This window comes from Carlito syrichta, unplaced genomic scaffold, assembly GCF_000164805.1.
Source record: "Carlito syrichta isolate Samal-C Ts95f unplaced genomic scaffold, Tarsius_syrichta-2.0.1 Scaffold314105, whole genome shotgun sequence".
NCBI classification, from domain to species: Eukaryota; Metazoa; Chordata; class Mammalia; order Primates; family Tarsiidae; genus Carlito; species Carlito syrichta.
Genome location: NW_007258201.1, coordinates 196,304 through 222,838, shown reverse-complemented (window position 1 = coordinate 222,838; position 26,535 = coordinate 196,304). Strand labels below are relative to the sequence as shown.

The 26,535-nt window shown below is 37.7% G+C and overlaps 1 protein-coding gene across 1 annotated transcript in view; it reads right to left on the bottom strand.

Annotated features, from left to right (window-relative positions):
* Positions 1-26,535, bottom strand: part of ANKRD31 (ankyrin repeat domain 31) — a 135,911-nt gene that overhangs the window by 59,073 nt on the left and 50,303 nt on the right. The window contains exons 11-15 of the mRNA XM_008071045.1: positions 25,859-26,003; positions 20,096-20,148; positions 17,654-19,163; positions 12,099-12,236; positions 10,512-10,654 (exon numbers count right to left, since the gene is read on the bottom strand). Of these exons, the coding sequence (XP_008069236.1) occupies positions 10,512-10,654; positions 12,099-12,236; positions 17,654-19,163; positions 20,096-20,148; positions 25,859-26,003 (1,989 nt within the window). The remainder of the gene's footprint in view (positions 1-10,511; positions 10,655-12,098; positions 12,237-17,653; positions 19,164-20,095; positions 20,149-25,858; positions 26,004-26,535) is intronic.

The following is a 26,535-nucleotide window of genomic DNA, read 5'->3' as shown; positions in this document are numbered from 1 at the left end:
TGTTTGGTTTTGCTTTTCTGTGCTGGGAAGCAAAGCCAGTTTGCTTCTAGGTCACCATTTTGTTATTAGAAGTCCTTGTTTTTTTAATTTTTTTTTTTAAGTAGTGTTTTTAAAGAATGGGTTTTTAGTTTTTAATGACATCTAATGTATCAATATTTGTCAATTAAAGTTTATACCTTTTATGTCCTATTTAAGAAATCTTTGCCTACTCCAAAAGCACTAACTTTTCCCCTGAAGTTTTCTTCTAAGAGACTGTTTTGACTCTTACATTTAGATCTATATTTTTTACATTTTTTTTACTGATACAAAATATTTGTACATATTTATGGGAAACATGATGTTTTGCTATCCATTCTACTCGTACTGTTTTCCATAGTGGCTATAAAATTTTACATCCCACAAACAGTAATAAGTAAGAGTTCCCTTTTCTCCACATTCTTATTAGCATCTGTTATTTTTTGTCTTTTTAATAACAGTCATTCTAACGGGGTAAAATGGCATCTCACTGTGGTTCTGATTTGCATTTCCCTGATAAATAGTAATGTTGATCATTTTTTTGCTTTTTGGTCATTTGTGTCTTCTTTTGAGAAGGGTTTATTCATGTCCTTTGCCCACTTTTAATAGGATTATTATTGTTTTACTGTTGAGTTTTTAGTTCTGTGTATATTCAGGATATTAGTTCACTGTCAAGAGATTAGTTTGCAAATATTTTTGACCATTCAACAGGCTCTCTTTTCATTCTGATGGTTGTTTCCTTTGCTGTGTAGTAGCTTTTCTGTTTAATATAATTCTGTCTTTCTATTTTTGGTTTTGTTGCCTACGCTTTTGAAGTCTTAGCCACAAAATCTTTGCCTAGACTAGTGTCCTAAAGTACTTTCCCAACATTTTCTTCTAGTAGTTTTCTAGTTTCAGATCTTACATTTAAGTCTTTAATTCATCTTGGGTTGATTTTTGTATATGATGACAGATAAGGTTCTAGTTTCATTTTTCTGCAAGTGGTCATCCAATTTTCCCAGTACCACTTATTGAAGAGGGTATCCTTTCTCTAATGTATGTTCTTGGCACCTCTGTGGAAAATCATTTGGCTATAGATACATGGATTAATTTGTAGATTCTCTGTTCCATTGGTCTTTATAACAATACAATGCTGTTTTGATTACCACAGCCTTGTTATATATTTTAATGTCTGTTAGTGTGATGCCTCCAGCTTTTCTTTTTGTTCTAGATTGCTGTGGCTTTGGGGATCTTTTTCCATTTCCTACAAATTTTGGGACTGCTTTTTCTTTCTTTCTTTTCCTTTCCTTTTAATTTTTTTATTTTATTTTAAAGATGTGGGGTACAATTCAGGGTTAGGTACACAATGTTCATTATGCAGGTACCCTTGTTCTTTTTTTAAAAGCAGGATTTATTGAGAGGACAGAAAAGCTCCCACCGTGGGAGGGCACCCAAAGGGGATGCCCCAGGACCACTTTTTCTATTTCTGTGAAAAATGATGTTGGTATCACGATAGGGATTGAGTTGAACCTATAAATTGCTTTGGATAGCATGGTCATTTTACTGCTATTGATCCTTCTGAAGCAAGAGCTTGGGATGTTTTTCCATTTGTTTGTGTTCTCCTCAGTTTCACTCATCAGTTCTTTGTGGATTTCCCCGTAGAGGCCTTTACCTCCTTGGTTTTTAATTTTTTGCAGCCATTGTGAATGGGCTTGCCTTCTTGGTTTCTTTCTCCGCTGGCTCTGTGTTGGTGCATAGCAATGCCACTGATTTTTGCAAGTTGAGTTTGTATACTCCTCTTTTACTGAATTTACATCAGATCTAAGAGGTTTTTGTTTTTTTGTTGTTTTTTTTTGGTGAGTCATTAGATAGTTCTAGAAATAAGAGCATGTAATCTGCAAAGAGGGACAATTTGACTTCCTCTTTTCCAACTTTGACGCCCTTTTTTTCTTTCTCTTGTTTGTCTGCTCTGGTTAGGACTTCCAGTGCCACATTAAGTAGGAGTGGTAAAAGTGGACATCCTTTTCTTTTCCTGTTCTTAAAGGAAAGGCTTTCAGCTTTTCTCAATTCAGTATTTGTTAGCTGTGGGTTTGTCATTTACAGCCTTTATTACATTGAGGCATGGTCCTTCTATGCCTAGTTTGTTTAGAGTTATTAACATAAAGGGATATCAAATTTATCCAATGTTTTTCTCTATTTAGATTATATGATTTTTGTCTTTTATTCTGTTGATGTGATGTATCATGTTTATTAATTTGCATATGTTGAGCCATCCTTGAATCCCTGGGAGAACTCCTACTTGATCTTGGTGTATTTCTTTTTTGTTATGTTGTTGGATTTGGTTTGCTAGTATTCTGTTGAGAACTTTTGCATCTATGTTTATCATGGATATTGACCTGTAATTTTACTTATTTATTTTTGTTATATTCTTGTCTGGGTTTGGTATCAGGGTTATGCTGGCCTCCTAGAATGAGATAGGGAGATTTCCTTCCTCTTCAATTGTTTGGAGTAGTTTGGGAAGAATTGGTATTAGTTTCTCTTTATAAGTTTGGTTGAATTCGACAGTGAAACCACTGGTCCTGAACTTTTCTTTATTGGGAGATTATTACTGATTCAATCTCATTACTCTGTACTGGTCTGTTCAGGATTTATATTTCTTCCTGATTCAACTTTGTCAAGTTGTACGTGCCCAGAAATTTATTCGTTTCCTTTATGTTTTCTAGTTTGTTAGTGTGCAGTTATGCATACAGTTCTGATAACCTTTTGTATTTCTGTTGTATCAGTTGTAATGCCTCCTTTTTCATTTCTAATTTTTTTTACTTGGGTTGTCCTTTTCTCTTCGTTAGTCTAGCTGCTTACCTATTTTGCTTATCTTTTCAAAAAAACCACAATGTTTCATTTCATTGATGCTTTGCATGTTTTTTAGTCTCTATTTCATTTAGTTCTGATCTTTATTATTTCTTTCCTTCTATTGCTTCTACTGGTCTTTGGGTTTGATTTGTTCTTGTTTTTGTAATTCCTTGAGGTGCATCGTTAGTCATTATTGAAAATTTTCTGTTTTGATGTAGGTGTTTATTGCTATCAACTTCCCTCTTAGCATTGATTTGGCTATATCCTATATGTTTTGGTATGTTGTGTTTCAGTTTTCATTTGTTTCAAGAAATTATCTGATTTCTTCCTTAATTTTTTATTTGACCCAATAGTCATTCAGGAGCATGCTGTTTAATTTTTATATATATTTCTACAGTTTCTAAAGTTCCTCTTGTCACTGATTTCTAGTTTCATTCCATTGTGGTCTGATATCTTGATATTTTGATTTTTAAAAATTTGTTAAGACTCATTGTGTGTCCTAAGATATAGTCCTTCCTGGAGAAGGTTCTATGTGCTTATGAGAAGAATGTGTATTCTGTAGCCATTGGATGAAATGTTCTGTAAATGTCTGTTAGGTTCATTTCGTCCAAAGGGCAGTTTAAACCAATGTTTCTTTGTTAATTTTCTGTCTAGATGATCTATCTAATGTTGAGAATGGGGTGTTGAAGTCCCCAACTACTATTGTATTAGAGTCTATCTTTCCCTTTAGATCTAATAATCTTTTCTTTAGGTATCTGGGTGCTCCAGCATTGGGCGCAAATATGTTCATATTGTTATATCCTCATGCTAAATTGATCCTTTTGTCTTTACAGAATGACCTTCTTTGTGTATTTTTACTGTTTATGACTTTAAGTCTGTTTTATCTTATATAAATATAGTTACTCTTGCTTCTGGTTTTCATTTGCATAGGACAATTTTTCCTTCCTTTATTTTCATTTTATATGTGTATTTGCAGTTGAGATTAGTTTCTTGTAGGCAGCATATAGTTGGGTTATGTTTTTAAAATCCATTCAGTCAATGTATAACTTTTTAGTGGAAAGTTTAATTCATTTACATTCAAAGTTATTTTTTATATGTGAAAGCCTATCCTTGCCATTTTATTAACTGGTTTCTTTTTTTGTATATCCTGTGCTCCTTTCTTTCTTTCTAATTGCTTATCATTGTGGTTTAGTGGTTTTTTTATAGTGGTGATACTGGAATTCTTTCTCTTCCTTATTTGTGTGTCCGTTTTATCAGCAGGTTATATACTTTCATGTGTCTTTGTGATGGTAGATATCATCCTTCCACTTCCATGTGTACGTCTCCCTTAAGCATTTTTTTTAGCGCCAGTCTAGAGGTAATGAGTTCCCTTAGCTTTTGCTCATCTGAGTAATTTATCTCTCCTTCATTTTTGAAGAATAACTTTGTTATAGTATCCTTGGTTGGCAGGGGTTTTGTTTTGTTTTGGTTTTGGCACTTTGAATATATCATCTCATTCTCTCCTTGCCTGTTTGCTGAAAAATCAGCTGTTAGTTTGATGAGGCCTCCCTTATAAGTTACTAAATGCTTTTCTCTGTTTTAAAATTGTTACTGATTTTTGATGGCTTGACTATAATGTGCTGTGGAGAAGGCCTTTTTGAATTGTATCTATTTGGGGACTGTTAAGCTTCCTGTATCTAAAGTGTCTAAAACTCTTGCTGTATTTCGGAAGTTTTCAGCTACTATTTCATTAAATGGTTTCCTATTCCTTTCATTTTATCTTCTTCTTCTGGGACACCAAAAATTCAAATATTTGGTCCCTTCATGGTGTCCCAAATGTCCTGCAGGCTTTGTTCATTCTTTTTTATTCCTTTTTAAATCTTTGTCTGACTAGGTTATTTCAAAAGACCTGTCTTCAAGTTCTAAAATTATTTCTTCTGCTTGATCTATTGTTGAATCTTTTGAATTTATTTTCCTATTTCATTCAATAGATTATTCAGGCCTAGAATTCCTATTTGTCTTAGGACACACAATGAGTCTTAACAAATTTTTAAAAATCAATGTCAGAAGAGACATCTATCTCTTCAGTAAATTTTTCATTAATAGCTTGAATATTCTGATTTCTTCACATTGTTTTTTAGAATTCTCTTGAGCTTCTTTAATATCATTATTTTGAATTATTTTTCTGGGATTTTATAAATTCCTTTTTTGTTGGAATCTGTTGCTGGTGAATTATTGTGTTCCTTTGGAAGTGCCATACTTGCTTGCTTTTTAATATTTCCTTTGCCCTTATGTCAATATCTGTGCATTGGTATAACAATCACTTCTTTAAAGTTTTTGAATTTGCTTTCATAGGAGAGGAATTCTTCCTGAAGATGTATCTATGGTGTTTGCTGGTTAAGGAATTTTGGCTTTGATTCTAGGTGTGAAGTAGTGTAGGCTCTGTATGATTTCTTCAGCTATAAATGGCATCAGTGGTGTCTGTGATTTCCTCAGTGGCTCAGGGTGTAGTTGTTAGTGGAAGCTGTAGTGAAGTTTTTTTGGGAACAGGGACACAAGGTGGGCTAGTCCTTGGACTCCAGAGGTAGCAGCAGCAGGCAGAGCATGCCTATCCTTAAGTCCCAGAGCAACATATGCTGATATTCTCAGGTCCCCCAGTTTGCTTGGGTGCTGGCAGTGGTAGCAGTGGGTCAGGTAGGTGGCCAGGTCCTCAGGCCCCATGGCAATGAGCCTGGCATGGCAATGACAGCAGCAGTGGCAGGACAACTCTTTGGCTCTCAAAAGGTTTGTACTGGCACTGGTGGCTGTGATGGGCTGGGCAGGACAGTCCCCAGGCCCGCAGGTGGTACATGCAGGCGGATGCCAGTTGTGGTGGTAGTGGTAAGTTGGGTTAGCCTGTCCTCAATCCCCCAGGAGGAGTGCTCAGGTACTAACAATCGTGAATGGGTGGGAGGAAGAGGTTGAGGAGGCTTGCTGGCCATGATCCATTTTAAATTAATTTTTATATATGGTAAAAAATTAAATGTTCTTTTTCAAATTACAAAAAAAATAAAAGACTGTAAGTCCATTTATTTTTCTATTGAATCGCTTATATACCATTGTAAAAAAATCAGTTGACCACATATGTAAGGATCTGTTTCTAGATGATTTATTCCATTTAATTGTTTTACATGTGAAACTCAGTGCTTCTTGACTAGGGATAATTTTGTCTCCCAGGATACATTCAGCAATGTCTGGAGACATTTTTGATTGTCACACATGGGGTTGTGTATGCAACTGGCATCTAGTGAGCAGAGGTCAGAGATGCTGCTAAACATCCTGGAATAAATGGACAGCACTCCACACACACACAAAAAATACTCAGCCCCAGTTTGTCACTAATGTCAAGGTTGAGAAACCATGTTCTAATTTACACCAGAGCACATTATCTTGATTACTGTAGCTACAGAATATATATCTATACTATAGGTAGTGTAAGTTCTCCAATATTTTTTCTCTCAAAATTGTCTCGGCTATTTTAAGCTCTTTTGATTTCCATACAAACTTTAGAACCAGGACAGGTTCGGTGGCTCAGCCTGTAACCCCAGCACTTTGGGAGGCCAAGGCAGATGGATTGCCTGAGCCCGCAGGTTTGAGACTAGTCTGGGCAGCTTGGCAAGACCTTGTCTCTACAATACATCAAAACTTAGCTGGGTGTGGCAGTGCACACCTGTAGTTTTGGTTACTTGAAAGGCTGAGGCAGAAGGGTCGCCAGAGCCCAACAGGTTGAAGCTGTGGTCGCCGAGAGGCATGCCACTGCACTACAGCCTGGTGACAGAGTGAGACTCCAACTCAAAAAAAAAAAAAAAAAATTCAGAACCAGCTTATCAATTTCTATAAAAATTTCTGTTGAGATTTTGATTGTTTTGGCATTGAAACTATAGACCAGTTTGGGTAGAAATGACAACACTGAGTCTTCTAAGCCATGAACACTGTATATATCTTTGTTTAGATATGCCTTCTTTTTGTGTGTGTTGAAATCTCACTCTGTCATCCAGGCTGGAGTGCAGTGGCATGCTCACAGCCCCCCTCCCCACCAGTGTCGACCTGCTGGGTACCAGTGATCCTTCTGCCTCAGTCTTCCAAGTAGCCGGAACTACAGGCACGTACTACCATGCCTGGCTAATCTTTGATTTATTATAAAGACAAGGTCTCACCAAGCAGTTATGTCTTCTTTAATCTCCCTCAGAAATGTTCTGCAGTATTCAGCGTAAAGGCCTTGGACATATTTTGCAACATTCATCCCCAAATATCTTCAGATATTTAATATTTTTGATATAATTATAAATAACATTTTTAAAATTTCAACTTCCAAATGTTCATTGCTGGTATATAAAACATAGTTGAGTCCTTATTAGATTCATGCAATAGTTCTAGTAACTTTTTTATCATGTCACATGAAATAGAAAGTTTTTCTTTGCCATGTCACAGTAAATAAAGACAGCTCTACTCTTCCTTTCTAACCTGTATCTATGCCTTTTATTTATTTCCTTCCATTAATGCACTGACTAGAGCCTTCAGTACAATAATAATTCCTTATTAACCTTTCAGTGGCTGTATGATCTATAGTAGTGTCCCCTGATTCTTGACATTGGTAATGTGTGCTTTCTCTTTTTATTTAAAATCTGGCTAAACGTTTATAAATTCTGTTAATCTTTCCAAATAATCAACTTTTGTCTCTGCTGATTTTCTCTAACACTTGTTTTGTATTTCCCTGATTTCTGTTATCCTACTAACTTTTATTTTGCTCTTTTTTGTTGTTTTTATAGCTTCATAAAGTCAATTCTGAAGTCACCGAATTGTACTTCTTTTTTTCTAACAAGCATTTGAAGTTTTAAATTTCCAGCTAAGAGCAAAATCTAAAATTGACAGGTGGGACCTTATAAAGCTAATAAGTTTTTGCACAGATGCAAGTTATGCATCTGACAAAGGTCCAACATCCAGGATCTACAAGGAACTCAAGCCAATTGAAAAAAAAACCCAAACAATCCCGTTAAAAAGTGGACAAAGGATATGAACAGACACCTTTCAAAGGAAGACATTCAAGCAACCAACAGGCATATGAAAAAATTCTCAGTCCCGCTAATCATCAGAGAAATGCAAATCAAAACAATGAAATACCACTTCACACCAATCAGGATGGCTATCATTAAAAAAAAAAAAAAAAAAGCCGGGCTTGGTGGCTCAGCCTGTAATCCCGCGCCTTTGGGAGGCTGAGGTGAGTGGATTGCCTGAGCCTGCAGGTTCGAGACCCACCTGGATAGCGAGACCTCATCTCTACAATAAATAAAAAAATCAGCCAGGCGTGGTAGTGCATGCCTGTAATTCCGGCTACTCAGAAGGCTGAGGCAGAAGGATCGCCGGAGCCCAGCAGGTCAAGGCTGCGGTGGCCGGAAGCGGCCACTGCCCTCCAGTCTGGGCGACAGAGTGAGACTCCAACTCAAAAAAAAAAGCAGGTGCTGGTGAAGCTGTGGAGAAAAGGGAATGCTTCTACACTGTCAGTAGGAATGTAAGCTAGTTCAACCTTTGTTGAAAGCAGTATAGTGTTTTCTGAAATAACTAAAAATTGAGCTACCATATGATCCACTTCTGAGAATATATCCAGAGGAACATAAATCACTTTACCAAAAGACACCTGCACATGTATGTTCATTGCAGCACAATTTACAATAGCAAAAACATGGAACTAACCCAGATGCCCATCAAAAGTGAACTGGATAAAGAAAATGTGGTACATATACACAACGGAATATCATGTAGCCTTAAAGAAGAACAAAATTATGTCCTTTGTAGCAATATGGAAGCAGCTGGAAACCATCATTCTAAGTGAACTATCACAGGAACTACAAAATGAATACCATATGCTCTCACTTATAAGTGGGCCCTGATCACTGGACACATGAGCACACAGGTGGGAACAACCGAAAATGGAAACTGCTAAAGGGGGTAGGGAGGCTGGGCACGATGGCTCATGCCTATAATCCCAACACTTTGGGAGGCCGAGGAAAGTAGATTGCTTGCTTGATTCCAGGAGTTTGAGACCAGCCTGGGCAACACAGCAAAACTTCATCTCTACCAATAATAATAATAAAAATAATAAATAAATAAATAAATAAATAAATAAATATATATATATATATATATATATAAGCCAGGCATGGTGGTGCTGCCTGTAGTCCCAGCGACTCAGAATGCTGAGACAGAAGAACCGCCTGAGCCCAGGGGGTCAAGGCTGCTGTGGGCCATGATCATCACGATCATACCACTGGACTCCAGCCTGGGTGACAGAGTGAGATCCCACCTTAAAAAAAATTAAAAGGAGGGAGGAGGGATAAAAGGCACACAATCACATACTGGGTACCTCCACTACCGAGGGAGAGCGGGCTCACCAGGGCCCTTACTTATTTTATGTAATAAACCCTCACTTGGACCCCCCAACTCCAAACACATACACACACAAAACTCCAGCTAAGTATTGCTTTAGCTGAATCCCATAAATTTTGGCATATTGTGTTATTTTGATTCAGTTAAAAATACTTTCTAGTTCATTTTGTGTATGACCCATGGGTTACTTAGAAGTATGTAGTTTTATTTATAAATATTTGGGGGATTTTCCAGACATCTCTTGGTTATTGATTAGTAATTGTATTACATTGTGGTGAGAGAACATACTTGGTATGATTTCATGTCTCTTAAATTTATTGAAATGTTTTATGTCCCAGCCTAAGGTCTATATTGGTGAATATTCTATGAGCACTTGATTTTGTTTTGTTTTGTTTTGTTTTTTTGAGTTGGAGTCTCACTCTGTCACCCAGACTGGAGTGCAGTGGCCACACCCAGCCACCGCAGCCTCGACCTGCTGGGCTCCAGCGATCCTTCCGCCTTAGCCTTCCGAGTAGCTGGAACTACAGGCGCACGTTATCATGCCCGGCTAATTTTTTGATTTATTGTAGAGATGAGGTCTCACCAAGTTGCCCGGGCGGGTCTCGAACCCACAGGCTCAGGCAATCCACTCACTTCAGCCTCCCAAGGCGTGGGATTACAGGCTGAGCCACCGAGCCCGGCTATTTTTTCAAACCAATAATTATTCCTGAAGTCTATATTGCCTATTGATAACAATATGTTTTATCCTAAGATTGGTAAAGATAAGTTTAAAAAAGCTTTAAGGTCTAGGTTTGAAATTCAGTGATACTGAAATAATGACCCTAGTTATCGTCTCTTTTGATATTTTTACTATGGCTGCTTCATAAAGAAAAACCAAAGAGAAAAAAATACAACACCCATGAAATAGGCAATTAAAGGTTTTGCCCCAAACCCATTAAGAAATTCCGAGTTAAAAAGAACTCTAGCAGTCACATGTATACTCTTTTGTGCACAAAAGCAAATCACCTTAAACAAAAATGGAATGTATTAGATTTATAAACTGTGTTTACTCTTTCTTCTGCTTTAGATTATGTGAGAACAATGAAAAAATGATTAAGATATGTACTGATTTTCTAATCCATACACAATATTGTATCTTCATTTGTAATTTTAAGCAGGTTTTTAAAATCATTGAATCGCTTTAGTTCTCAGTTAAAATATTTTTATTTTCTTCATTTATTTTCCTAAGAAAAAGCAATAAGAATCTAATTTGATGTTCACTGTACCTGTAAATGGTTGTTTGCCACTGCATCATGTAAGGGCAGAATTCCATCTAGATTTTCACAATTAACATTAGCACCAGCTTTTAATAACTCCACAATTATATCATTAGATCCTTCAATAGAAGCCTCATGAAGCGGTGTCCACCCTAAAAAAGACAAGAAAAAAAAAAACTTGCTCCTTACAAATCAACATACATGCAATATCTGTATTACTAAAGTTTTGTTGCATTAAAGAAGTTAATATCTATATTGATTCATAAATATATATTAAGTACTGGACAAAAAATAATACTGAAACCTATGAGCTTAAAATGTATAGGTTTGATTTTTTTGCTGTTTGAGTTGAAGTCTCACTCCGTCGCCCAGGCTGGAGTGCAGTGGCACACTCACGGCCACCCCAGTTTCGACCTGCTGGACTCAGGCAATCCTTTCGCCTCAGCCTTCCAAGGAGCCGGAACTACAGCTGCACGCTACCACACCCGGTTAATTTTTTGATTTATTGTAGAGATGAGGTCTTGCCAAGGTGCCCGGGCTGGTTTCAAACCCACAGGCTCAGGCAATCCACTTGCCTTGGCCTCCCAAAGTGCTGAGATTACAGGCACGTTTGATTCTTTTTTTTTTTTTTTTTTTTGAGTTGGAGTCTCACTCTGTCGCCCAGACCGGAGTGCAGTGGCCGCTCCCGGCCACTGCAGCCTCGACCCGCTGGGCTCCGGCGATCCTTCCGCCTCAGCCTTCCGAGCAGCCGGAAATACAGGCGTGCGCTACCACGCCCGGTTGATTTTTTATTTATTGTAGAGATGAGGTCTTCCCAGTTGCCCAGGTGGGTCTCGAACCCGCGGGCTCAGGCAATCCACTCACCTCAGCCTCCCAAAGGTGCAGGATTACAGGCTGAGCCACCGAGCCCGGCTACGTTTGATTTTTTAAAGCAAATTGATCTCATCACAAACAGTTGTTGACACAAGTGCCAAAGCAGAAGACTCACAGAATGTAAAAGCATATGAAGACCAGAGTAAATACTAATCATTTCAATTGGTTTCAACTCAGATATTCAAGTATCTGACTTTCATATTTGCATCTTTGCATTGTCACATTTCTCTTTAAAATTACACCTGACTTAATCAACCTTTGAGTTTTTCTCTGTGGAGTTCTTCATACAACATTCTTTTGCACTTAACAAAATGTTTGAAGACAAATGTTTTGAATGAGATTTAGAATAAAAATAAAAGAAGCAAGAAAAAATGAACAGTATAAAGAGAGAAGGAAAGAGAAGAAGGGACAGAAAAACGAGAAAATTTTGCATTATCTCCAAAGTTACAGAATTAAGACTTCCAATGAAAAGGCCTAACTCCCTTGACTCTCCAATCTGTATACCCTCTCTGAATGCTCCCAAATGGATGCCAAAAACTGTTTCAAAGGAGACAGTTATTTTTGTAATGATAAATCTTACTATTCAACTGAATAACAGTATTAATATGGTTGTTCAAAGTAATAATTTACATATCAGCCAGGATCAAATTTGGGGTGAGAAATGTTGAAATGTGATTTCAGTTAGTTCAAATTATGAAACAACTAAATTGAAAGGATCCAAACCTGCATTATCTTTTAGATTCACATCTGCTCCAGATTCTATTAGAGTTTTCAACAGAGACAGATTTCCTCTTCTGGCAGCCAAGTGAAGCTTGCTTTCTCCTCTGGCATTCCTCTTATTTACTCCAGCTGTTTTCATTCCTATAACAAAACTGAAGTTTCTTTTCTGACAAATGCTGATTATTATAAAGGATCTTAGAAAATACATAACTTCTTCAAAATATCTTAAGCAGGGTTAGCTACAGAAACATAAATAAATTAATATTATCATTGCTGTTGTTTCAAAATATAACTTGTGAAAAAATTATAGAACATCTCAGCACATTACTTTGCACTCATTCTAGCAGTTGGTTAGTTACTTTATTAAACACTTGATTGGAAGAAATAAACAACTTGCTTCAGCTGTACACTCATCTCATTCCCAACAGTCCTTCAGCAATGGATAGAAATGCTCTTGAGACACACTGAGATATCATTTTTAAAAATCCTCTTTCTGCAGCTATTATGCATCTCAATGGGTATATTCCTGATCATGCAGGTGCCAAGTATCAAACCATGACCTATTGGGCTTTCTATTTGTATTTCACAAAGACCGTGTTAAAACATCGCTGTCCAAAGCACTGCAAGTCAGACAGACTTAAAAAGTAACGAATTGATCATATGCTTCTCCCATTTCCTGCCACAACCATGCTAACATGACAGTAAAAGGAAAATTAAAAGTGGAAGAGAAAACGAGCGAGGACCAATGCTTCAACAAAGTCTGGAAAGTCACTGATGAAGCAGGCAGAACTGACTTGGCAGAGCGGGGAATGCTTTAACCCAAGCGCAAAGGAAAGAGGGAGAGAACAGTCTGACCTCAGGCACCCAACCTTTAGGGGCATCAGGCACTACGGACGGCGGGTGTGTGGAGTAAGGCTGGAAACCCGGAAGCGGGTTACAAGCGCGTGCCCAGAGGAGCCGGAGCCCCAAGTTCCCCGCCCGGTGCCCAGCTGCCGGGCAGTCATTCCTCCAACCCAGGGACCTGAAGGCTCATTTTCCGCAGGAGCCGCGTCAGAGAAGCCTTCACACTGAGATGCAAGGCAACGCAAAGGGCTAGGGCGTTGAGACAGAAAAAGAACGCTCATTAATCAGTGCTACCAGCACCCATGAGGAAACCTGTTAGAAAAACTCTACAGCCTGCCTCAAATTCTGGAGGGCTGTCTCTAAATTGCTTCTAACCTACAGAGTACCTCAACACTGATCGGATTACAAGAGATTGTTACGTTTTCTGTCCTGCTAGCAGAAGCCCACACAGCAAGAAACTGAGGATGGCCACTGGCCAATAACCAGCTAAAACCTGAGGGCCCCAGTCCCACTAACCTAAAGGAAATGAGTTCTGCCAACAGCCACATGAGCCTGAAAGTGGGTTCTTCCTTAGTCCAGCACTCACATGAGACCCCAGTCCTGGCCAACACTTAGACTTCAGCCTATGAAAGATCCTGTCAGAGGACCTGACAGCCACGCCCAACTCCTGACCTACAGAAACTATGAGGTAATAAATGTGATAATTTGTTATATAGCAGTAGAGACAACGAAAACACCTGACTCTTTGAGGGTGGGGCCCACCAATCTGTTTTAACAAGCTTGTCGAGGAAATTCTGATCCAAGCTAAGGTTTGAGAACCACTGCATTAAACTTTGGGAACCTTCTTACTCTATTTCTAAATGTCATCAAGCACACATATAATTTCAGGACAAAAGAGAAAAAGATTAGAGTATTATTCTCTAAAAAATTGATTTTGGGGTTATATGAATCATAGGGAAGACTGAGTCTCACATCTATCTTTCACTGACACACAGACAAAAATATATTGCTCTTTAGAGATCAGCACTCAGAAACTTTTATTTTCCAAGAGGGGAGGAGGCGGGACGGTACAGAGAGAGGACCTAGCACTTCTTCCTCTCTCCCTGTGGCAGTGGCCACAGATTCTTTATTGGAAGAATTGGAGACGTATACCTATATATAAAGAGAAAGAATATATTTGAAAGTTATTAAATACCTAAGATTGTGGGTATGCAGACTGCAAGTCTGAACTGAAAGTCTCTTCCAATAATGCTTGCTGTGGATGGTACAAATCCTCTTACCTTGTTCTGGTGTGTTTGTAGCAAAGAGGATAGCCATATGATAAACATTTGCAGCAAAATCTCAAAAACTTCTCAAAGTTACTGTCATCATAAGTCTTTTCAACATTTAACAAAAAATTTTAAAATAACAAAATCTGACAGAAACTCAAAAGGAAATACAGTAGTACCACTAAACCTCTTCATAAAGTCCACTGTAGTTTGGAATCCAGTGTTACTATTAGAAAGCACAATACTATGAAGAAATACTCAAATTTCTATTCTTTGTATGTAACCATTTTTTTCCCTCTCTGGAAATTTTAAATTTTCTCTTTTTCCCAGTTCTGAAATTTCACAGTGAGGTGCCTTGTTCACTGTACTGGAGATTTGGGGGGACTTTCAGTATGGAAACTCCTTTTATTTCTTGTATTATTTCTTTGATGATTTCTTCTCATTTACACACTGTTCTCCCTGGATTTCCAAGAGTGATCTTCTAATTTTATTGTTTTTTTCCTCTTTTATTTTCCAATTTCTTTCTTTCTTTGTTTTTTTGTAGACTTGTGAAGCTCTACCTTCTAACCCTACAATATATTTTTTCAAATTTCTGCTATTATATTTTTAACATCTAAGAGGTCTGTATTGTTCTCTCCTATATACCTTTTAAAACAAATTTTAGATGTTTCCTGATTTTTGCATTGTTTCTGTTTCTTCTGGGTTCCTTTGGTCTGTTTAGTTTACTTTGATGTCTCTTTCATATTAGGGCTTTCTGCAAATGCTTGTTATCTTTGTCCATTCATTCATATTTAAATGAGAAGAAACTAAAATCACGATTGAAAATCTGTAGAGGGCGAGGGGAGTACCACAGAACTCAGGGCCCAGTTGAATTCACTGTTGGGTGATCAGCAGGAGATTAAGTGTGGCTTTGTGTCAAGAAATCCCTACATGTCTGGATTTGGGTCAGTTCTTACCTCTGGGTCAGTTCAATTCTCTGCTCAAGTGGCTCACAACCTACTGGAATGACAGACTTGTAAATACATGTAAATAAGATTAAGTGTTGCTGGAGAGGCATATAGTTTCCCGATAGCTGCAACAGGTTACCACAGACGGAGCGCTTAAAAAAACAGAAAAGTTCAGCTGGGCGTGGTAGCGCGCCTGTAATTCCGGCTACTCGGAAGGCCGAGGCGGAAGGATCGCCGGAGCCCGGCGGGTCGAGGCTGCGGTGGCCGGGAGCAGCCACCGCACTCCAGTCTGGGCGACCGAGTGAGACTCCGACTCAAAAAAAAACAAAAAAAACAGAAAAGTACTCTCTCGTGCCTGGAGACCAGAAACCCAAACTGAAGTGTCAGTAGGGCTGCTGTCTCTCTGGATGCTCTGGGGGAGACCTTTCCCTGCCGCTGCCGCTTCTGACGGCTGCCAGCACTCCTGGCCTCCGTGGCTTGTGACTACATCACTCTGCTGTCTTCACATCATCTTCTCGTCTTCGGTGCCTCAAACCTCCCCGCTTTCTCTCATAAGGACAGTCATCAGATTTAGGGTCCACCCGGGTAATCCAGCATGAGCTCCTTATTGCCAGTCTTTACAAATGCAAAGACGTTTCCCCAAAAAAGTTAATATTCACCCCTTTACCATATACATTAATATTCACAAATTCTGGATTAGGACAGGATGTTTTGGGGGACCACCCTTCAAACCATTACAGGAGGTATGTATAAAGAAGAGCTTCAGCACACGTGAGAGGGGAAAATGAGAGGAGGTGCGTAATGTCTAATCCAGTGTCCGTCCTTTTAGCAGTCAGGAGATAAACTTTTCGTCACATAACGTGTAACCTCAAGTGGTTCAGCCTATTGCTCATCACAGAACCATCTCCAAGAACTTGTCCATACTGCCAAGCCACACACAGCTCATTCCTTTGACATAAAGAAACTAGTGGCTATGCTTCTTTAATTTCCTTTATGTTAAAAGGGCTGAATGGAAGTATCTAGGGGATCACACAGCTCACCCCTGTTGCCCCACTAAATACTGTTGCTGTCTCTGCTGTTTACTTGATCTCCTCTTCCACTCAAACTAGAAGTCACAGGTTGAAACATGACAAGAATATATCTGAAGACTAATGGATTCTCCAGTGGTGCCTTAATAACAAATACCACTGAAATAATCTTGTAACTTAATGAATAACCCTGCTACCCCATTAAGTACTGCTGCTGTCTCTGCTGTTTACCTTATCTCCTCTAACATCTTAAACTAGAAGTCACAGGCAGAAACATGACAAGAATACTTCTGAAGACTAATGGATTCTCCAGTGGTGCCTTAATAACAAATATCACTGAAATAATCTCATCACTTAGTGAATAACTTTAAAAATAAACAGTATATCTGAAATTTTTAAAATTCCCTGAAGTAGAGTGGATTGCTGGACCTGATGACACAAACTTTCACCTATACCATTATAGGAAATACAAACCTTGGTTGCAGGTAGCTTTCAAAAAACTTTGTCTTTTTCTGACATTCTGAGCTTTTTTGTGTCCTTGGATATTAGTAGGCATGTGAATTTCTGACTCTGTTTTTTTTTTCTCTTCACAATTTCTTATAGTGTTTTTCTCTCCATTGATATTATTAGTTAGTTCCTCATCTGAAACATAAACATTTTATGTTTATCAGTTTTGTAGTTCTCTTTCCTGGTTATATGACTAGAAAGATTCACATTTTTTAAAAGTTTCTGTTCTAGCTGGGCGTGGTGGCTTTCGCCTGTAATCTGAGCACTTTGGGAGGCAGAGGCGAGAGGATTGCCTGAGCCCGGGGGTTTGAGACCAGCCTGGACAACTAGGCGAGATCACATCTCTATAATAAATTGAAAAATTAGCCGGGTGTGGTGGTGCACTGTAGTTCCAGCTGCTTGAAAGGCTGAGGTAGAAGGATCACCTGAGCCCAGCAGGTCAAGGCTGCAGTGGCCGTGAGCTTGCCACTGCACTCCAGCCTGGGCAACAGAGTGAGACTCCAAATCAAAAAAAAAAAAAAAAAGTTTTTGTTCCAAGCTGGTCTGTAAGGAAATGGAAGCTTTTAAAGAAGTTTCTATATAACAAACAAGAAGTTTGCTGGTTGCAATTCTGATGGGAATACATCGAACAGTTGAATTTGCCAGAGCTAACAATTTTCTGCTATTAAAATGTGAGGTTTCTGATACTAAAGTACTATATTAAAAATAAACATAGAAACTGATAGAAATACTGTTTATGAACTTCTGTCAATATCAGTTTAGCAGTCATCTTTGATAACAAGAGTTTTATTTTTAAAGGATACACTATGACTTAACTACTAGGCTGAGCAGCATCTCAAATCATGGCCCATATATCCTCAGTCTTGTCAGTCTGGGCACAGGTTGATCAGAATTCAGTTGGAAATTTCTATAAAAATAAGTAAATCTATAGGAACTGTGTATAAATTGAGGAATACTATTCATACCTGGTTTGTGAGAAATTTCTTTCTCTTCTCTTGGACTAAGTTGTGAGACATTGGTCAATTCTTCATTCATATTGTCAATGGGATGAAAATCTATAGTATGTATAGTCCCACTTTCTGGAAGATTTTGTCTCCTTTTTTCAACTTCAGTTGTTTCTATTACTTTAGAATGAACAGCTGTGGATAAAGGTCCAGCTGAAGAACTTATTTTCTGGCCTTTATCAGTGTAATTCTTTTTAGTGTCTTGTTTCTTTGTCACCTTTTCCACAGTACGTGTATCTGTTTGATTAATTAAACAAGTTGGTGTTCTAGGGCTATGATCCTGAGGCTTTCTGAACAGCTCCACATGACTAGTCAATTCTGAAAACTCGGGTGTTGAAAGTATTCTCATACAGGCCATGGAAGTTTGCTCAGGACTACCATGTGAGTGATCAAAGGATGTCCCAGATATGCATTGCTCACAATTTGCAACATGTTGACCAGAAATTACTGCATTTTCTGGATCAGAAAAGCTAACAGCTTCCTGTTGTGGAAATGTGGTTGGGCTGCCTGCTTTTGATTCATTTTCCTGTAAAAAACTACCTTCAGAAGGTAAATATTGCTGAAAATCATTATCTTTTCTATTTGTTATATTATCTTTATAATTATAGTGGTCTTTGCAATCTGTTGAACATACTATCTTTTTAGATGTTACAACCTTCTCAGAAGAAGAGCAATCACCATCATCATCAACATCACAGTTTCTCTTTATAAAAGATAGAAAAGAAATTTCCCATTTATTAAGACTCTTATCTTTTTGGACTGAGTTACTGTTTTCATGAGGTTTATAAGGGCTACTGAGTTGTTCCTGGAGAGTGTGAGGCTGTTTATCTGTAGTAACAAATAGTAAATTAATTTTTTCATGTAATGAAGATCCTGAGAAAGCAGCAGCTTCGGTTTGGTCTATGGATTCTAAGAATTGTGCTTCTTGACCATTTGATAAGTCTAGGCTCTGGGTATGTGTCTCTTTGGAAACTGAACAAGGCTTAATATTATTATCTAATCCATTTTTCAGGTTTGACAAGGTTGGGCTAGAAGGTTCACATGACACTTCTGGAAGGTCATCAAGAGTTTGCAGAATATGCTGCTGACGAGTAACTACTCTGTTTACTCTCCTGGAAGAAGAGACAGCGACCGACCTTCTTGAATTGCAGTCTCCATCATCTCCTTGAGGTCGTTTAGGTTGTGTTTTTCTTCTTGAACCTCTAGGCACATTTGTGTTGGGATCTTTGATGTTATGGACATTGCCCTTTCTAAGTCCTGTAGAGTGTATTTGGTTAAGAGTTGATTGTTTATGCATGGATTTACTAAATTTTGTGCTTTGGGAATCTCCTTGGCAACATTCATAGACATCTTCATTTATAAATAAACTCTCTTTGCTTGTGTTATTGACTTTTACATGTTCTGGCTTCTGTCTATTGGAATGTTCATCACCAACACACAAAATGCAATTTTCAGAACTGAATTTTGGTTTCTATAGAAAAAATATATATAGTTAGTTTCAATTTTTAGCTATATTCAATTCAATCTGGATAGCTGACAAATCAAACCATTATTCCATTCGATTTTATAATTCGATCTAACCACAGGGCCTTCTGGGATATGTCCAAGATGATATTTCAGAAAAGTAGATTAATAGAAGGAAGGCAAATGTAATAGATTCAGACTTAGTATGTATATTGATCTTTATTTTCTACTGTATATTTTAATTCCTTCTTACCAGTATTTTCATGATTAATCTATTAAACATCATATAAAATTTTAATCTACTTAATTTTTATAGGCATTTAAACTAATCAGATCAAAGCTTCCTTTATAAAGAAACTTTACACAAATGCTTAAGAAACACTCTCCTTTTCTATTATACAACTAAAGCTAGAATTAGGAGAGTTTCTTCCTCTAGTATCCAGAAGAACTACAGAAAAGGCAGTAGAAAAGGAATTTAAAAACAAGAAGACAGATATGCTTCTAAATTGGTCTGCATGAAAAGATTATTCATGCAGAGGAATACTGCTTCCTCTCACTTGCCACAACTCAAGCACCAATAAAGAGTAACCACCTACCATGTAAAGTTTGAAGGAATGGACTGTCACCTTTGACTCTTGTATTGTGCTTAAGGCACAGGAAGTTCGACATGGTTGATAAACCCTGGGCTCCACGAAGAGGAGGAGAAAGGAAATTGCTACCAACATATTAGTGTGCCCACTACTAATAGGCTACATTGACTCAACAGCTTCTCAAACCTACAGCTCAGAACCCTCTGATTCTCGTTATTCTGCTGTGCCTTAGAAGCAATGTGAAGTCACTGCTACTACTGCTCCAGGAGTCTTCTTTTCCTTCTGATGACCCATAAAACAACCGACAGTTGCATCCTATAAAAATGTTTATCACCAAACATAGCTATACCTTGTGCTGGTGTACATCCTCTGTGTCTAATGGATTGGCGCTATTTTTTTGGGCTGCAAGATAAAAGAAAATAGTTTCCAGTGGTCAGTTACTAGACTTCTAAAACCCACAAGTTCTTTGCATGAGAATACCAAGTGGAATAACTGAAATTATGCAAACATTTTACATTAAAATTGATACATATAAGATTCCTATAATCTCTAATTTCCATATTAAAAACCAAATACTATCTTAAGAGGGCTAAAAACATTTCTATAGGAAAAGAAAAAAAAGACGCAACAAAATAACTAATACTTAAAATTGATACTAAACTCAGTATATTTTATTTTCCTCATATATATCCAGATATGCCCTCTTCATTCAGTAGATTTTGCAACTGTGTGCAAGCTATTTCTATGTGGGAAAAAAATTCTTTCATAGTTAATTAGATTATTATCATTTCCTAATATATCTGCTTAGTAAAGTCTTAGTTTAAGTACTGCATTCTCTTCAGAAACATACACACGTGGAGAAGGCTAATTACCTTGTGAATGCATAGGGGAAAAATGATGCTTTGAAAAAAAAAAAGAAAACCTAGGTTTACAATAAAAGGAAAGTCCTTTAATGTCTCTCTTAAATACTGAAGGTGGAATCATAGTTACCTACATATACATTTGCCTACGAAAGATAAAAACCTAAAAATAATGGCTTGCACATAGGAGGTATTCAATAAATATTTGATAGAGGAAGTAATAAATGAACACCCTATGTGTGAGACATAAAAAAACCAAACATTTCTTTAAATAAGCTCGAAATGTAAAATACTTTGACAATGATATAAGTGGAAAAGAGAGCATTTTAATTTATTTCTTGGGAATAATTTTCACAATAGCCATCAAGTTACGATGTGCATAAGGAAGCCTGGCATTTATTCATTCACTTCATTCTGGTGAGGAAAGGCAAACAACATGTCCCTCTATTTAAGCAAAGGGGCTGAGAGCACAGTCTCTGGAGACTCACTTTGAGTTTCAATCTTAATTCACTTACTTACCAATTGGATGACCTTGGGCAAGTTTCTTAATGTCTCTACTCCCATAAAATGTCCATAAATGAAAGCTAATAATAGTTCCGACCTTATAAAATTATAAAGATTAAATGATATGACCCATGTAAAGAGCTTAAAGGAATTGCAGGCACACAGAAAGTGCTCCATTATTATTGCTGTTACAATTACTATATTCTAAGAGCATACAATACATGGTGACTTCTCCAAATTTTTGTTCTTAAACAAAAGATTAGAAAAATAATATTTTTCAGCAACCAGTCTGTCAGGCATGGTTCCTAAGAGAATCTGGAAGGAAGAAAGGAGCTTTTACTTCATCCCAGTTTTAAGACTTTATATTCCCTAATATAACCAACCTAGTATACAACTTAACATACAAAAAGACCCAATAAAATAACTAATGCTAATTATCTACTAATAAATATAACTAATACTAAAAATTAATTCCCAGATATAAATTCTGAGGTAGTGAGTTTTAGTCATGAAGCTGTATTCTTTTCCTTCTGCCATTTAGAGCTCCTACCATGTGTTGAGGTATTTTATTTTACATATACTAAGACCAATCCTCACACTAACAATCACATAGATGTGCAGGAAGATGAGTAGATATTACAATCACAAATTCACAGATGAGAAAAGTAGAGATATTAACTTACCCTACACGCTTTATAGCTATAAAGCTAGCAAAAATTAACCTTTGTCCTATGCCAAAGTAGATGTATTTTACCATAAGATAGAAGAGCAGCAAATATATTTTATGAGGAAAGTTCTTTATTCACCATTCCCACGATTAAAAGTTATTCATCTAGAATTTTTTTAATTTTTAATTTTTTTTTAGTTAGAATCTGTCTCACTCTGTCACCCAGAATGGAGTGCAGTGGCACACTCACGGCCACCCCAGCATTGACCTGCTGGGCTTCTGCAATCCTTCCACCTCAGCCTTTCAAGTAGCTGGCACTACAGGCACGCACTACCACACCTGGATAATTTTTTATTTATTGTAGAGATGAGGTCTCACCAAGTTGCCCAGGCTGGTCTTGAACCTTCTGGCTCAAGCAATCCACTCGCCTTGGTCCCCCAAAGTGCTGGAATTACAGGCTGAGCCACTGAGTCCAGCCCAACTAGAATTTTTAAATGAATACCCTTTTTAAACGTCCAGATATTGTTTAAGTAAATCAATTTTGCATTTATATTAAAAACCGGGTTGAAAATTAATGACAAAATTTAAAAGTTCAAACTTAAGAAATATTAAAACCATATGGTGAAGCATGACAATGCAACCCAGTTTAGTACATTCTCTCACAAAGAAAGAATGGGAGCTACGTCTTAAAAAGAAAAGTTTGGAATTCTTTCTCATGAAAGACATTTCCTTGGGTAGGGACAGGAGACTAGAGACCGGCACTAGTGAATAGGAGATTCTGATCTGGATAAAGAGCTAGAATGCTGGAGAAAGCATTCCCAGGAGAGCAAAACAATGCATGTTGCTATTATTTAAAATAGAGAAGTCAAGCAATCAAGCAAATCAAAGCAAAACCTTAAAAATATATATACTTTTGCCTCCAACTGGATATTTTATTTGCAATTTTTCATATAGCTTGAAATGTAAATATGATGATTAATTTATCTCAATGAGTTTTTATAGACCTGGCCTTAACAAGTTACTGTTTGTCTCTCTTCAGGAGTGATTTGGCTAAGAGGGAGGAAGACTTCTGCTCTAAAAAAAAAAAAAATTAATTAATTGCCTCCAGATGACCTTTAATTATCAATAGTAGACCTTCTCTTTATTACAAAATCAGTGTTTTGACCCAGGTCTTAGCTTCATCAGCGGCATTCAAACAATTACATGTCTTGAGCAAGCAAATAATTCATAAAATAAATGGCCATAAAAATAATAAAATGGATCCATTAGTCATAAAGAAAAACCAGTCTCATGACTGGCTATATTCAGATTGCTATATTGCACCTAATTTTCAACAGCAGACAAACCCAGCAATAATTGGAAGAGCTATTTTATATTAACTAGAACCCAGCAGGGATGAGAAGTACTTTACATTTCACTTAAAACCATTCAGATCAGGAAAAGATCTTTCTTAAGAGACTTATCAAAGGGTTTGTGTTAACACTCAATCATTAACCATGATATATAGGTAACATCCACCTTGTTATCCTCTTAGACATAAAGAGGCCTGAGTCATGTGTCTTTTTTTATGTACTCTTATAGGGCCTGAGCATTTCTTCTTACACTCTTCGCTGCAACTGCTTGCATCCTTGTTCCTTATTCATTTTGTTATCATTAGGCTCTAGCGCGGTATACTTGACACACAGCAACACTGAATGAATAAATGATCCTCCAAAAACCCGGATAAATGCCAGCGGAAGTGGGTTAGTGAGCACCAGCTGCTCTGCCTGTCCAGCCCTCAGCCTGACAGGAAAGCTCTCTGGAAAGAGCCCATCGGTTCCTGCTGCCTGGATCCCTGGAGCTCCTTTTACTCTTGACCTTTCCAATGTCTGAATCTTCAGCTTTTCCTCAACTCTTGAGCTGTTCTGCCAAAAAACTCCCTTTTCTGCCTTAAGCTGATTACTTGCCACCAAAGGATTTTGAATTTACAGTGTATCAAAGAGCTGACAAAACAGTCATAGCTGTATTATTTGTTCCAGAGAGAGACAGAGCTGTAGCAGACGATGGGTTTCCACCACCAGCCTACGTTTTGTTCTGATAGGAGAAAACTGAAGGACTTGTAGGGAGGCCCACTCACTTATACTTACAAGGATTCTCAGACTAAACTTTCCTGCGTACAAAGGGAAAATATCAAGGAAAGAAATAAAGATGATAATATTTAAAAGTCTCTGGGATAAAATATATCTTGGGTAAAATTTTATTAAAATACAGTTTAATAAAAGGCAATGAAATATATATACATTTCTTGAATGGAAAGAATTTGTTTCAGAGGACTGACACACTATTTATTTAACAAACATTTGCTGAATGCCTGCTATGCACAAGACACTTTAGTATTCATCAGAGAAAATAAAGATCCTTTCCTTCATAAAATTTAGATTCTGGAGGGAAAAAACAGAAAATTTAAAAAGTCAATTATCTAACACACGAGGTGATAAGTACTACAGGTGACAGAGGTAGGAGTGAGTGTAGTGGTTCTAAAGATATGTCCATACATTTTTTTAAAATCCTCCCTTTAAGAGGGAGAGCTTAAGTCTGCTCCCCTTGAATGTATGCCAGACTTAATGACTCATTTCTAACAAATAGAATATGGCAAAAGTGATGGTATACCGTTTCTGAGATTACCTTATGGAAAACACTGGCTTTTGTCTTAAATACATTCTCTTTCTGTGCTTCCCTGCTCTAAGCTAGCTGGTAGGCTGTCAGCAGCCCACGGAGAAGCTCATATGGCAAGTAACTAAAGTCTTCAGCTGGCAACCATCAAGGACTTCTCAACAACCATGTTTGTAAGCTTGAAAGTAGATTTTCCTGCCCTAGAGAGGACTGCAATCTGTGAGAGACCTTGATCCAGAACCATTCAGCTACACTGGGAGCTAAACTGCTCCCAGAATCCTGACCCTCTGTAACTATGCAACACAAAATATATCTGTTGTTTTAAGCTGCTATATACGAGAGTTTTTATTATGGTGATAATTAACTAATATAGTGAGGGTGAGAAGGGGCAGTTGCAGTATTAGATAGGGTAGTCTAGGCCTCATTGAGAAGGTGACATTTGAACTAAGACTTAAAGGGGGGGTCATATCTGAGGAAGAGCAAGGAAGACTGCATGACTGAAATTAAGTAATGGGGATAGAGAGTTGCAGGAGAAGGAGCTAACTAGAAGGGTGGCCAGCTGAGACAGGAACTTGTAGGCCATTGTAAGGATACTGGTTTTTCTTCTAGATTAAACAAAGAGACACTGCAGAGTTCTGAGCAGAGGAACGTAGTAATGTTAACAACACCCGGGCCTCTGGGAGGCTGAGGTGAGTGGATTGCCTGAGCCCACAGGTTCGAGACCCACCTGGGCAGCAAGACTTCATCTCTACAATAAAATCAAAAAATCAGCCAGGCGTGGTAGCGCGCGCCTGTAATTCCGGCTACTCGGAAGGCTGAGGCGGAAGGATCGCCGGAGTCCAGCAAGTCGAGGCTGTGGTGGCTGGGAGTGGCCACTGCACTCCAGTCTGGGCAACAGAGTGAGACTCCAACTCAAAAAAAAAAAAAAATCTAACAAATGCATTAAAGAGAATATAAAAACAATGTCACATTTAAATTATTTTCACATAATATTTTTTACTGATAATTATAATTGCAGCTGTTTTGCAGTTTAATTTAATAGAGTAATGTTCGGTAAGGCAAAAGTATAACCATCAGAAAAGATTCTTAAGGACCAGATATAAAGAATCCTGGTCATATACATTGAAGAGGATCACACCAAAAACAACTTACATCTCATTAGGTTATTCAGTCTAGGATTATGGGGAAAAAACAAAATTTATAAGAGGTTTCTTAACTGTTTGCAATGTAAAACCCTGGGAAAAGTATTACCTTTCTTTTAGAATGTTATTATGTGCATTTGCACATTAAGTCAGTGTAACTTAAAAGAATGAAGCAAAGATACCACTGGATGAATTTTTCTCAAGACTTATGGGGAATGTAAACTTAATTTCCATAACTTTTTATTGATATGACTAACAGCTATAACAGGGTAGCTGTTATATCTTACCTGATGTAAGATATTTTTTATGTTTAGAAACATATCTCTCAAGAAGATGCTTCATACGTGAATCCTTGGCCTCATCCAAAGCACACTTTCCATTGTCACCTCTATATAATGGGTCTGCTCCGTTCAAAAGAAGTAACTCTGCCACCTAGAAAAAAGATTGTTCACATAAGGGAGTTCAGACTAAGGGGATATTACTGTAAATGTATGCTCGTTTACAACTCTAAGTTGTAAACTCAAATATTTATTTCAACCATATAGAACTTGTGTCTATCTAACATCCTTGCCCAATTAAAAAAAAGAATCAATGCAGCTGCTACTGAATCATAACTTGTTGACATATAAATCTCTTCTCTTATTAAAAAAAAGAACTTAAAGAAAGAAAAAGAGAAAGGAGAGAGAGAGAAAGAGGTAAGAAGGAAAGAAAGAAAGAAACAGAAAGAGAAGAAAAGAACGAGGGAAGGAAGGAGGGGAAGAAAGGGAAAGGTGGGGGGGGGAAGGTAGGCCGACAGGAAAACAGGAGGGTTTGGGGCAGAAATGCCCGTGGTTCAGCTGCTGGTGAAATGAAGTTAGCAAATACGCCAAGAATTAGGACTGGGTTTCTTTTTTTTCTTTTTTCTTTTCTTTTGAGTTGGAGTCTCACTGTCGCCCAGACTGGAGGGCAGTGGCTGCTCCCCGCC